The sequence below is a fragment of the Coturnix japonica genome, chromosome 19 (assembly GCF_054131305.1).
Source record: "Coturnix japonica strain WE chromosome 19, WE-NBRP24, whole genome shotgun sequence".
Taxonomy (NCBI): domain Eukaryota; kingdom Metazoa; phylum Chordata; class Aves; order Galliformes; family Phasianidae; genus Coturnix; species Coturnix japonica.
Window position 1 is genome coordinate 8,759,943 of NC_140681.1, and position 13,428 is coordinate 8,773,370.

The following is a 13,428-nucleotide window of genomic DNA, read 5'->3' on the forward strand; positions in this document are numbered from 1 at the left end:
CATCCAAACAACCTGAGCAGAGCTAGAAGGAGCAGAAGAATTAATTCTATTTGCTTGTCCAGACAAGAATTGTTTGAGAGTTTAAATATTTACCCTTAGTGCCAGCTAAATGCTAAAACCAATCTGGCACAAGCATGTCCACAGCTGTTTGTACAAGTCTTTAAGTAGCAAATCTAGCTACAGAAAATCAATTTCCAGTTCTTGTGCATTTACCTAGCCTGATTTAGCACCACTAGAGTATATGGACAGGTTCCCACTAAGTTCAGCAGGCTGCCCAGGCAGTATGTATGAGTACAAATAAGCACATGGTTCCTCACCTAAAAGAACCTCCCCCAGGTTCTTTCAGTTTATTCTTCTGAGCAGCAGCTACTTGTGTTGAAACAGTGGCTATAGCTTTGTTTCCAGGTAATACTGTTGGTTTTACCACAGGTACTGCAGGAAAACAGACAAGATTTGTACATCAAATTTGTGGCAGAGCCTAGATTTACAAGCCAGTCACAGGTAGTAATGACAATACGCCTGGCACAAAGATTTTGTCTCAACAGTTTCTGTCAGTATCTCACCCACCTAGAACACTGCCCTCTCATACAGCGCCCTCCCATACAGTTCCAGCACCCACACATTTTCTCTGACTGTAAATGCTGCCCTGTAGTGTGTGCACCCCCAGCCACTACACTGTGCACTGCAGATTTTAGCGGTGCTGCAATAATCACCATCAGCACCTCAAAACTGATGCTAACCAAGCCATCTTAACACTATTAGGACAGCACATATCAGATGACCTCCTACCTGTCTGAAGTTGATTCAGTTGAATTTGCTGAGGAGTAGTGAGCATAATACGACTGTGTGGTTGCCGCAGTGCTACCATTGGTGTCTGTGTCAACGTTACCTGTGGGGGCCTTATCAATGTCCCTGCTTTCTGAGGCTGTTGAATAACCTGTAGAAAGAAAAGAACTGTAAACAAATCTGAAACAAGTAGGGCTAAGAATCAGGTGGAAAAAAACAAATCCTAACAACCAACACATCTGTTCATCGATCTAAGTTCAGCACACGTTCAGGTATTAAAGTTTCTTTAGGTTAAAGTCATTCTTCACTGAAAAATGAATATCTCACTTTCTGTGACAAAAAAAAAAAAAAAAAACCACAGCAGAAAATGTCCTATTTCTCTTTAAGAACTCAATCTATAATCACGAAGATGCATTTTCTACATTAGAAAAACAGTCAGAGGCAAATTGCATCTGCCTGAATAAATTTAAGAACTAGAAATAACAGCAACTTGGTACAGATAATTCAGCTGGTTTTACCTATACTGTTTTCATCCAGAATCAGTATAAGCCACAGCTGTGTAGCTCTGTACTATGTTGCATTTTTTTCCTCCCCTTCTTTTTGGTTACACTGAATATTTACAAACTGACCACAATGATCTCTACTTTCCATTTCATACAAAAGTGTATGGATAGAGAAGCTCAGACAAATGGCAAGTGTTCATATACTAAGTATCAAGAAATCCTAGTAATTCAATTACGCACATTAGTCAACAGCTACCCTAAAAAAAGCTTATGTGCAGGCACTGTTTCTCTATGAGAAGAGGACAGGAGGTGGTGTGCACATGATCCTACTCTTACCTGGTTTCAATGGAAGTTACCTACAGATCTAAATTATTATTCCAGAAGAGGAGAGAGAATTTGTCATTAGACTTAGGGAATGGGAAATGAAAAATTCTCCATAACACTGATCTCATGGATATGGAGTAACTGAGAAAATGTGCTAGTATTTCTTGTTAAAAGAGGAAATATAGTGCTTTAATTGAGAATGGATTTTAAATTATTTACATTGCTCCCTTCCTTAGTTAACTGCCCTTCTCAAAAAATGGTCAGAGATCTCCAACTGAATTAAACAATCAATCAGTGAAGTCACTGCATTCTGAAAAAATACCTGTTTAGCAACAGATGACACGCTTCAACTTACGTACCAGTGGTGTTGACTGTCCTTGTTTACTAACACCAACTTGTGTGGGCTGAGTTAGGCTGATTACAGGTTGTTGTAGAGTACTTGTTACAGTTGCAGTTGCCTTCCCTGCTGCGCGCTGAACTGAAGGGCTTAGCATCACTGCTGTAAGTGCAGTTGTTGCTTGCGTTGTTGGCTGCTGCTGTTGACTTTGCTGAATAAAAGCTGCAGAGTCTGGTGTTAACTGTCTCAAGGCAGGTAAACTCCTCTAAAAAGAGGAAAGGAAAGAATTTACTTGAGTATTTTAATCCTACATCACAAAAGAAAACATTAATCATAAAAAGCTATTTAATTTCAGTTCATTTTAACAGGATTGAGCCCACCTAGAAACCTTCCACACATGTAACAGTCTAAGCTCACGCTGCCTTCCTTGATTGCATTCCTAACTGTACATAGCAAGCTATAAGATGAAATATATTAGATGACTGCAGTGTTTTACTTACATTAGTTATTTCTGTATGGTAACAATTTCTGTCCTTGTGAATAGCTCAAGTATGAACAAGTATTTAAGACACCAGAAATGTCAACACACACCTACAACTGTACGTGCACCCCTTAATCATACATTAGTCAAGCAAAGTTATACTCTTACCATAAAGAGCTGTTGTACCTTCTCTGATTTTTCAGGTAGAAAATATTTCAAAATAAACATTATTTTGAGATGTGCCCAATTACTATAAAACTTATGGCAAATGGCATTTATTATTTAGAGATGACAAATTTCCTGTTTGTCCACACAAATATGCACAGAAATGTAAGACTATGAGTTTGCCCAGAAGGTCTGGTTTTCTCTCTCAATCCCTATTTTTCTAAAACCAATAATAAATCAGCTCGAAGGTTTGGCACTATGGAAAGAAACAGCTCATAAGTCATAGAAAACCCTCATATTTCAGATTTAAAACAGCCAACTACTGACTATGCCAATGAATTATACTAACAAAGTTCTAGAACCAGGAGACAAAGAATACTATTTTAAGAGCCTAACCAGGCACTACTTCAAATTCCATCTACAATGTCTCAGAATTCCACCTGTAGTGGCAAAAGATGTGCTTGCACTCACTGCTGCAAGCAGATAACCATGAAGCGTAGTGAACACATGTTACCTTCAGAAAAGGCACAAGGTAAGGTTGAGGTGAAGAATTAAGTTCTCTGTAGAGCCTACTGGTGAAGTCTTCTGCTTCAATTTTTCCATCCTACAAAAAGAAAAATGAATGAAATTGTAGAAATTAACTTTTTCAACACCAAAAGGCCTATCTATTGAAAATTAGTCGTTTTTATCATTCTCCACTATTTTAGTTATCAGTAGTTTCGTCACAGTAACAAGCTTTGAATGCAGCTGTTCCTCATGAGAAAATACATTCAAGATCTGATTTTGTGACTACCTCTGGATATCTTGCGATAACATCTGAAACGCACAACTTCATCTTAAAGGCCACTAACAATTACACCAAGCAGTAGTAATATAGAAATAAAACCTCATTCTATAAATATTGATCATGTCAAGCTTTAGCACTAGCTTCAGCTACTACTTTATTGTAAGTTTGTGGTTTCCTGCACTCAGCCATCGCGCCAGGCATGCTGCCTTCCCTGGAGCACACAGTTCATCTGTTGTTCCCTGTTATATCAATAAAAATTGTTGAATTTAAAGAGTTAACACCTACGCTACTGGCACTTAAATTTAACTCACCTAAGTCAACTACAGTAGATTAATGAGCGTCATGGTTAAGTTCTCATGAGAACATAAGCAAGAATGTCTGCTTTCCAAGCTTCAAAGAAAAGTCCATGCATATATTTTAATTCAGAAAGTTTTTTCAATTTCATTTTTTCTCATCTTTTAAAAAAATCTTTCTCCTCATCATAAAAACAAGTCAATTTTGAGGCTGAACTGGCCCACATAATGCTTTCCTACAATCCTTCTAAACTTTTCTTACCAGTAGGTTCTGTACTAATTCTTTCACGTTAGCTGCTGTCTCTGAGGACTGTTTTCCAGATGATGCCAGTTTTATTAACGTCGATAGAAAGTTTTTACATTTCTTCACATTTTCCATAGTTTCCTGTTAGTGGGGGATGAGGGTAAAGAAAGGAAACAAAAGAGAAGATAAACTCTTTATAACAACTACTTAAGACTACAAACTCAGAGAAGTAAAGTCCTTCTCTCAGCTCATCACTGAATAATACTATCTATAAATTCTGGGCAACAGAATTGATTCTAAAAGCACTCAGTATCTTACTGTGGCAGTCGTGGAGGTTGCTGTTGTTCCTTGCACTGTTCTCTGAGGAGTTCCAGTTTGTACAGCTGTTGCTGTCCCCAATGTAGTTGTTTGTGCAGTACCACCCAGAACAATCTGAGGCTGCAGAGAACACAAACATAAGATTATTGCACTTGGAATATATTATCAAAACATGATTGCTCCCTGATCTGTCAAACAAACCAAGCCACAGGACAGTAGCCCATCTATCCCAGCTACTGCATAAAGGATAATCCACTTTCTGTTGCAGTGGAAAGAAAGAGCCACCAGATGGCACAATATGCTACACATTCGAGACTGGAACTGCAAAAGTTGATTTAAGTATTGCACGATTTCTGGTTACTGAATTAAACAGCAAAATACAGAAGCATACTCTCATACACTATTGTTTCCCAACATGAAGTAAGTACACTTCTGTCAACGCGTAACCCTTTTGACTTGTTTCTTCAAATGCCACTTTCACAAAAAGAAGTGACCCAAAAGCTGTGGTCTTTCTCCAGGTCTTTTAACGATCAACAGGATACAGCATTTTTCTGCTTTCATAGACAAGTCGATAAATCAGAGTAGGATTATCATCTTTAAAGAAGCAGCACTGTAAATAGGAACTTTTCACACATACAGTCCCACTGACTTCCAACATATCCTACTTACTACTGGCAATCAGTACTTATCAAGCCAAAGCCAGCTCTCCAAACTTTGGCAATTCCTTTGTAAACTTATTCTTTATATAAAGATCCAAAAGAAATGAGGCTCCAGTGGTGACAAAGCTACTTTGCTGATATTTGGGAAACAGAAAGGGAGACAAGGATTTAACTTGTCTCATTTTTCATAATCAGAGTAAATGAGAACAATGAGATACACATTACAGGAAAAAATACACAGATTGAACGATATTTTCCTCTAGTATAACAGCAGTGTAAACAAGTGGGATGCAGGTATATTCACAAATAGACCTGGAAAGATCACTGACAGAGGCAAAGGCTCCGAGGGAAAAAAGGTTCACTGGGTGTATAGCAAAAGCTGCATTTTTCTCAATGATAACTATCTAACCCTGTACACTCAGAGGATGAAGAAAGCACAATTCAATGTTTAGGTGATAGCACTCACATTATATAATTGCTGCCTGGAAGTCACATGGATCAACTTCATACTTTTGCACCATGTCTTAAAATCAAGCATATATTTTGTGTCTACAAACTTACCTGCACAACAGGAGGACGCTGTAACGTTGTTGTGGGTTGCACTGTCGTTTGAGCCTGAGACACTTGCTTGATAATAGTAGTTGGTGTCACCTGCCGTGCAATAATAGACGTTCCTGGAGCCTTAGGAGAGAGTAATAGAAAAAAAAAAAAATTCACTGTAATGCCTTGGGTTTAAAGTGACCTTACAAATCATCTAGTTCCAACTCCCTTGTCACGGGTAGGGATGCTACCTATCAGATGAGGCTACCCAGGGCTCCATCCAACCTGGCCTTTAACATCCCCAGGGATGGGGCATCCATGCCTAGCTCCTCTAGGCAATCTACACCAGTGTCTCACCACCCCAAACTTCTGACATCTAGACTAATTCTGCCCTCCTTTAGTTTAAAATCATTCCCCCTTATCCTGTCACTATGACACCATTTAAAAAGCTGCTCTCTGTCCTGTGTATGAGCTCCATTTAAGTACCAAAAGGGCTCAACAAGGTCTCCCCAGAGCCTTCTCTTCTTCAGGCTGAACTTTCTGGCATATTCTTCTCAGGCTGAATCTCAGTTGTTGCTTTTTGAAATGCTGCAAATCACTGAACTAACCTGCACTGTTGATATCTGCACTGGAGGAGCACTGGTAGGTGTAGCAGGACGAGGAGTCATAGTATTTTGAGGCTGAGACTGGGCATGTGCCTGTGCTTGCATCTGCGCCAAGGCTTGTTGAGGGATCATCAGCAACTGCCCATTCTCACTACGCACGAGGACCATGCCTGTTAAAAAAGAAACTGGTCAACAAACACGCTGCCCTTTTCAAACATGAAGGAGTGTATTTTCCTCAGATTTTTGTCCAAGTTAGGTACATGTGGAATTAATGCACTGCTTCTACACAGCTGGTAAAAGTAGTTTTAAATAAAAGCAGAAGAGTCTGATGCATCCCTATATTTTGTATAGAATGTCTTAATTACAGAAATAGTCTTTATTTATATCATCAAAATGCTCAGTATGGTGTGTCAGAACACGAGTCACATCCCTCCCAATCTAATGTACCATAAGGAGAGGTCAAAGTTGGCAATAGCTTAAAAAATGTACCTCTTTTCTGCTAAGAAAAATGTTCTATGAGCACCGCAACTAAAACAATCTTACTGCTCAGCAAAACTCCTATTACTTTAAGAAAAATAAATAAACTAGGCTTCAGCAGCAACAAGAACACAATCATCTAAGTTCTAAATTAATTTCCCCATAACAAATTTAGTAACGAACGTGATTATAAAATCGTTTCTCTCATGTGCATCTGCAACAGAGCGCGCTGTGCCACATTACACCCCAAAAGGAAAATAAAACAAAGAAGGAAAGGAAGCAGTCGTTCCCTGCTCAGTCACTCAGATCAGTACACTTAACCCCACTGGATAGCTGTAGGGAACCAGATTTCAACAGGCAGATTTTCAGATGCCAGCCCCTTCTTCTTGAAGCACAGATAGGATTGGGACAACACGAATGGTTTCTCCAGGCTCATTCCTTCCACGTCTCGGTCAGTCCCCACCAGTTCAGCCTCACAAGCTCTGCAAAAAGGCACCTAAGGAAACAATCTCAGCACCCAAAATTGGAGCAACAAAACTACAGGAGGAAACTTCACCATGAAAATCAACTGGCACTACTGGAATTTGAGTTTCTAGGTGATAAATTCCATGAATAAAAAGCCATACACTCCACAAAAAACACATGGAGATCTCTTCTATGCAATCCCAGAGCACGGCCACCATAAACTACACACAAACGTGAGATCTTCGGTGCTGAACTCTTGTTGCCCATCTTTGTCATCTTTCACAATAATCAGCTGAAGAACCTAAACACTCAATCAGCGGGAATCCTCAATATTATTATAACTGAATACACAAGTGCAGTGCAAGTCTGATTAGAGAGCTATTTAATATTGTCTGAAAAAGATGTTGTATAGATCATTATCATTTCGTTTCCAGCAAATGAGAAAGTCAAATACAACTACAAATGCCTCTCTGCTTAAAGATGTTACATGCACCAAAGTGGATTGAGTCTCTAGCATCCCATAAGTGAGGGTCTGCCACCGACCAATACATTGCTGTGTTCCATGTTAAGTACCTCTGCCTTTTTTTTCTCCTAAAAAGCTTGATCCTGTACACTACAAAAGCATATTCTCTATTACAAATGTGAACATTCAAGCATTCTTTCCAAGTCCCTCATAAAAAAACTGATCTAAATAAAATTTAATTACCATTTTTGTTTGAGGCTCAACAGAATCGCAAAGGAGGCTCGAATTTTAGCTTTTTAGTTTGAATTCATCAAACTTTGAATTCATCAAATTCATCTGCAGTTCATCACAGCTCCAAATAAAGGAGTAGCAAAACTGAGTTGGATTGCTCCTTATGCTGACACGACTTGCCCTCCTGCCTTGTGCCACAGTCACCTTGTGTGTTCTTAGGCTGGAGATCTTCCTGGATCTCCCACTTACAAGATAGCTGTTGTGTCGCCTTTGACTCTATTTGTATTCTAGTTGCTAAATGCAACTCTATTTTCCGAGGGTTTTGTTCTATTTGAGTGTGTTTCTTTTTTCTTTTTAATTAATAAAACTTGTAAAATCATGCAGTGGAATAAAAAGACCTCTGCCCATATGATATGTCAGATAAATAAACCAGGCTTTCTTCTACTGCCTTCTCCCTCCCTCCTCATTTGAAAGATGACATACCTCAGCACAGACTAAAGAGAAAGAATTTCTGGATTTCAGAATCGCTGGAGTTCAGAATGACCACTATAAAACCTGCTGCAGACTGAGCAGGCATCTCCAGGTCACCGCCTGCTGAGCAGGCAGGCACTCGCACAGCAATACACACAGATGCCAGCCATGCTCAGAATGAGGGATGCTCTTCTCAAGGACCCTCAGACCCAGCTGGAGGCACACTGCAGGAGTTCACCTGCGCTCAGCACACACCTAACATCAAGGCCGCTATGAGGTGTGCCCGTGCTCCTCACTACACATAGCAGCATGCAAGAATGAAACTCCTTGGTACCTGTGAAATATAAAATCAAGACAGCACCCACCAGATGTGAAGTGACAGCATCCCTTTCTGATGATGACCAGAAGAACAGACAGGTTGAAAATCAGATCTTGCTCACAGATCAATTCAGATCCACAACTAAGGAATGCAGCCCTTTAATAAATGTTGTTTGGGGTTTTGTGTCTTTTTTTTTTAGCAGTAACATATGGAGGAGTTAGAGAATGTATGCTCTTGAAATCACATGGAAAACAGACTTTTCCAGTCTTCTGAAGAAACCCTCTTCTCAAAGAATAACTGAACTTTGCTTCCAGCGACAAAACACAACCAGGCTCAGGGAGAACTGCTAGGCAGCAAAGAATCACCTTCCAAACAAACACGTGCCAATGTTCAGAAAGAATGTCCAACCCAGAAAAGAATAACTAAAGGATTGATACTTCAGGCAAAGTTCTCATAAGTATCTCTAGAAAACAGGGTAACTGATCACAGAGTCCACTGACATCCAACAAAACTTCAAATCCTATTTAGATTTGCCAGGAAAGTTCTCGTACGAGGATATTTTACCATCAGAGCAGCAGTGCCCAAAGCTCTCAAGCACACACTCATTTGTGACAAGATGCTGTAAACGTCTGACCTGGCAGAAAAAAATCTGACAGTAATCATAAGCAGACTGTGCCACATTAGTAGAAAAAAGGCTTTGCAATAGTGTATGTTCTCTATTGTTACGAGAGATTCTTTTCAGATGAAAAGGAAAGGAAATGTCTGTAAGGTTAAGTGAGTTGCTATCGTACACAACAGAAACCATAAGAAGCAAAAGGGTCAATGCTATTTAGGTGATCTGATCAGGTTGTATAGACACCCCCGAATGAGAAAACCTTGATGAAAGAATGAAGCTTTAAGATTTCCCCAATACAAAAAAGCTGGAAGAATACTGGAGAGAAAACTGGAGCAAAGGAGAGCCGCCTATTGAAACTACAGGAAGAATGTTCAGTAGAAATGATATGATAGCATCCCTTCTTGCAGAAAAGGAAATGATAACCCAGCACAGATGTCAATGTTATCAAGGAATCCCCCATTCCTCCTCTTATGATATGTGAACTGCCTGTGAAAGTTCTCACTCTACAGGAGCGAAAAGAGAGAAAAAGAGGGAAGAACCCATCAAAGTCTACTGGCATAGGTTACTCGTCTGCAAGTTCACTGCAGCTCATGACAATCTAAGTAACTAAAGAAAGCTTCCCTTAACACAAGACAAGTGAAGGAAGATTTAGAGTTACTTATATATGTCAAAGGAGAGCTTCTGTAATGAACTGTCAGACACAGAGCACTCACGAAAGACAATCTATACACCAGCTCACAAGGAGTATTGATTACAAACAAGATGAATAGCACAGAACTGAAGTTGGCAACAAAGCTTTGGATTAGTTGTTACTGAAGATGCGTTCTTTTATACCTGTTGGGAGACATGCACCAACACATTAGATGCACTGTCGGTTCTGGCAACCCTCAGGGCACGATGCTGGCACACCAATACCTCTCAATATCATCAGGGACTTGGATGATGGAATGGAAAACAGTCATCTAGTTTGAATAGGACAACAAATATGGGGAGCTGCTGATGTGCTAGAAAGGAAAGCTGTAAAGTCCTGAAGCTGGGAGACAAAAACCCCATGCAATAGTGCTGGCAAAAACTGAAGTAGTGGCTCTACAGAAAAAAGCAGAGGGGTCCCAGTGGACAGGAGTTGCATGTGAGTCAGCAGCAAGTCTTTGCAGGGAAGAAAGCAAACCACATACTGGACTGTAACAGCACGAACATAGCCAGCTTGTTCAGGGAAGTGATGAGTCTCACTAATTGGCACTTGCAAGGTCACATATGGAATACCATGTTCAGTTCTGGGCTCTCCTGTACTGGAGAAACACTGACAAATGGAAGTACTAGAAGGGTTAGGGTGCTGGAGTTGGCCCCAGGCAGTCTGACCTCACTTTGAAGCTCTCTGCACTTAGAGCAGAGGCTTAGTTCAAGTTATCTTCAAAGGTACCTCCCAGTCTGAATTACTGCATAACTCCAAAAAAAGGGGTGCCAAGTAATATCCACAAACTCAAAGGGAAAGAGAAAGTCCCTTGGACTTAACATGACATATTGCTAGGTCTGTATAAATGGGTCAGGACTTCAGCTGAGCTTCCATTAATTGCATTAATGAATTTGCATCAGTTTTCCTGTCACATATAGACTTGGACAGTATGTCATCAAGATGAGACCACACTAGGAATGAGGGAAGCCCAGACTGTTGTTCAGCAGTTTCCATCCACAGCCAGTCACTCTCCCGCCCAGACCTTTCCTCCTGTCATGGATTTCCTTGCTCACTGTTGGGGGAAAACACTGTTTAGGTGCTCAGAACCTCAGGTGCTCCGTGCTGTACAGCAAATCCAGGAAAGAAAAGGAAAGCCTTCACTGGAACACTCCCATTAAACCCTCTGTTGTGGTCAGCAATCCAGGCTCTTGAGTTTCACACACCAACTTGGCTGGTTTGTGACACTGCGTTGTTTAAATGTGCTGTGCAGGTACAAGCTCCTACAAAGCTCCCAGCTACAACAGAACCCGCTGCTACCTGTGACAAACAGCACACATACCTGTGACAAGCAGCACGCACAATTCCAGCTTCCCAGCACATCTGCTGAGTCACAGGTCTCAGAGCAGGCGGCTGCTGGCAGTTAGAGCTGTCCAGCACACGGGAGAAACCTGCCATCCCGTACCAAGCACACAGCTGCACTGCACTGTCCATCTTAAGAGCGGCTGCTAAATGCTCAGCACCTGCTGTGTTTCAGGCAGAACAAAGCTGTATTTTACCCGGCTACATAACCCACAAGTTTTGGAACAGCGTTACTTTACTACAGCACTCCACTCACCTACTGCAGCTCTCCACTCACACACAATCTGAACACACACAGCACAGACCATAACAGAGATGACTATTTCCTGAACAGTTGATCTGTGATCATCGCTTACAGAAGTGAAAGAACTGCCTCAAAAACCATCACAGATCCTGACAGAAACGTTCTGTAAAGGCAACTCAGCAAATCCACGTTCTGATAAGTTGGTTTTTTTCCTAGTAAGAGTCAGAAGACAAAAGACAATCTCCAAGTGAAGGCTTTTCCTTGCTCCCATTATGCAAGAGCTCAGCTTCGAACTACAGAACTTCACCATACTCTTATGAAGTGAACAATTCATACAGTATCAATTCCAAAGCCCTTCAGGAATATAGCTAAAGGAATCACATCACATTAACATGCCAAAAAGCCACTGTCTTTAACAGCGATCCCCATAAGGAGAAATCTTATCTTCTTAGCTGGAAAAATGTGTAAGAAATGTTCTGCCAAACATCTCTTCTTGTACAGCAACATTTAGCAAATGCTTCAACAACAATGTGATCCGAAACTATTTTGACTTCTCTGGAAAGGTATATTCTTTGAGAGTGTGTTAACAATCCTTTCTAGTCGAGCACGTAAAGCCAAAACAGCAGAGAGCTGTCAGACTGCAATGCAATCATCACACAGATCAGTCCTTAGTCTGGTGCAGAAAGAACTAAGAAAGGAAAACACTACCAGGCTCTAAACTAACAACTACAGTTATTGATCTCAGAGGGACCCCAACGTAGCTCCGCCACTGATTTTAATACACACGCACCAACCAACAATGCAGCTATACCAAAATCTGATTTGCCTTTGAGAAAGGAAGATGCAAAAAGAGAGGTAGTTAATTCTTTTGATGCTATTCTAAACTCAACTAGTCTTCATTTCTGGTGAACAGGTTGTCTGGAGCAAGGTGCATCAGCACACTGCAGTGGTTCAAACACGGGATGAAATGGTAATGTTCAAGCTTTGAACTAAGCAGTCTGCAAGTAAACAGAGTGAGGAATAAAGTAGCAAATCCCCATCACCTTCCTTCAAACAGTGATGCCCCAAACCAAGCACACCATGACTGCCGTACTCTAGCTGCACCCTGGGCGATGGTTGCAGTGATAGGATGGATCCCCTGCTGGTGCTGCCTCTAAAATTGGAGTTGCAGAGCACACGCTGGGCAAATGCCTGAGGCCAACAGCTACAGGGCAGCCTCACAGGATCCTTCACCTCCCAATCCCTGCAGAAACACCCTGTGATTTTAAGGCTCTCATCACCAATGTAGAAATCACATCGCTTTGAGAATACGCCATGCACAGCGCCTGTGAGTTCAAACACAAACCAGTAATGGGGCCACGATATTACACGTCACTTGGCTGACAGAAACGCTTATTAAGTAGCACTGCTTTTCAGTTAGAGCTGAACACTGAAAGAGAAGTATTTTCACACCTGTAAGCTTGCACTCTAAGCTTTTAAACAAAGCGAAGCCTAGTTTTGATTCTCCTAACCATCAAATGCACAGTCCTGAGTAATGACTAAGCTTAATGACTGGGTATGACTAACGCTTATAAATAATTAGTGCCTTCCCTCCCCTCCCCCATAGAGAGAGGAAAGAAACCCAAAGGATATGTTGGAAAAAAGGAAGAATGGTAGGAAACACGAGCTTGAGGCTCATGGCGTGAACACTTGCCTCTTTTTCCAATCCAGCCTTAATACTACTGCAAACATGACCGCATGTGTGTTTATTATGAACTAACAGCTGCTCAAGCTTTCCCATAAACTTCTGCACAACTGAACCACTCTCAGCCTTCCTGCTTCGGACCCCGTCCCGTCTCCTGCACCAACCCCTCCAACACTTCTGGTCACATTCTGTGACTACAGGTGTGCAATTGCTCCCTGCTGCTCCTTGGAGCTGCTACCTCTGACTCATAGGTGCAACTGGTCCCACTCGCCACACCGCTGCTTATGCTAAATGCACCTGATGCTGTAACTCCTGGGAGATGCATTCAGTGGAACCCTCCCTTGCAGAAATACCCAACTAATTGGCTGAAGGAAGGTACAAGGA

The 13,428-nt window shown here is 41.2% G+C and overlaps 1 protein-coding gene across 3 annotated transcripts in view; it reads right to left on the reverse strand.

Moving 5' to 3' along the window:
- The window catches only part of TAF4 (TATA-box binding protein associated factor 4), a 34,134-nt gene that overhangs the window by 9,396 nt on the left and 11,310 nt on the right, over positions 1-13,428 (reverse strand). For 2 of the 3 annotated variants that reach the window (XM_085519673.1, XM_085519672.1), the window contains exons 3-10: positions 6,046-6,212; positions 5,459-5,578; positions 4,239-4,358; positions 3,939-4,061; positions 3,111-3,200; positions 1,973-2,215; positions 790-937; positions 318-432 (exon numbers count right to left, since the gene is read on the reverse strand). In XM_085519673.1, the coding sequence (XP_085375799.1) occupies positions 318-432; positions 790-937; positions 1,973-2,215; positions 3,111-3,200; positions 3,939-4,061; positions 4,239-4,358; positions 5,459-5,578; positions 6,046-6,212 (1,126 nt within the window). Of the gene's footprint in view, positions 1-317; positions 433-789; positions 938-1,972; positions 2,216-3,110; positions 3,201-3,938; positions 4,062-4,238; positions 4,359-5,458; positions 5,579-6,045; positions 6,213-6,840; positions 7,016-13,428 lie in introns of all 3 variants that reach the window. The other variant, XM_085519674.1, reaches the window with a different exon arrangement.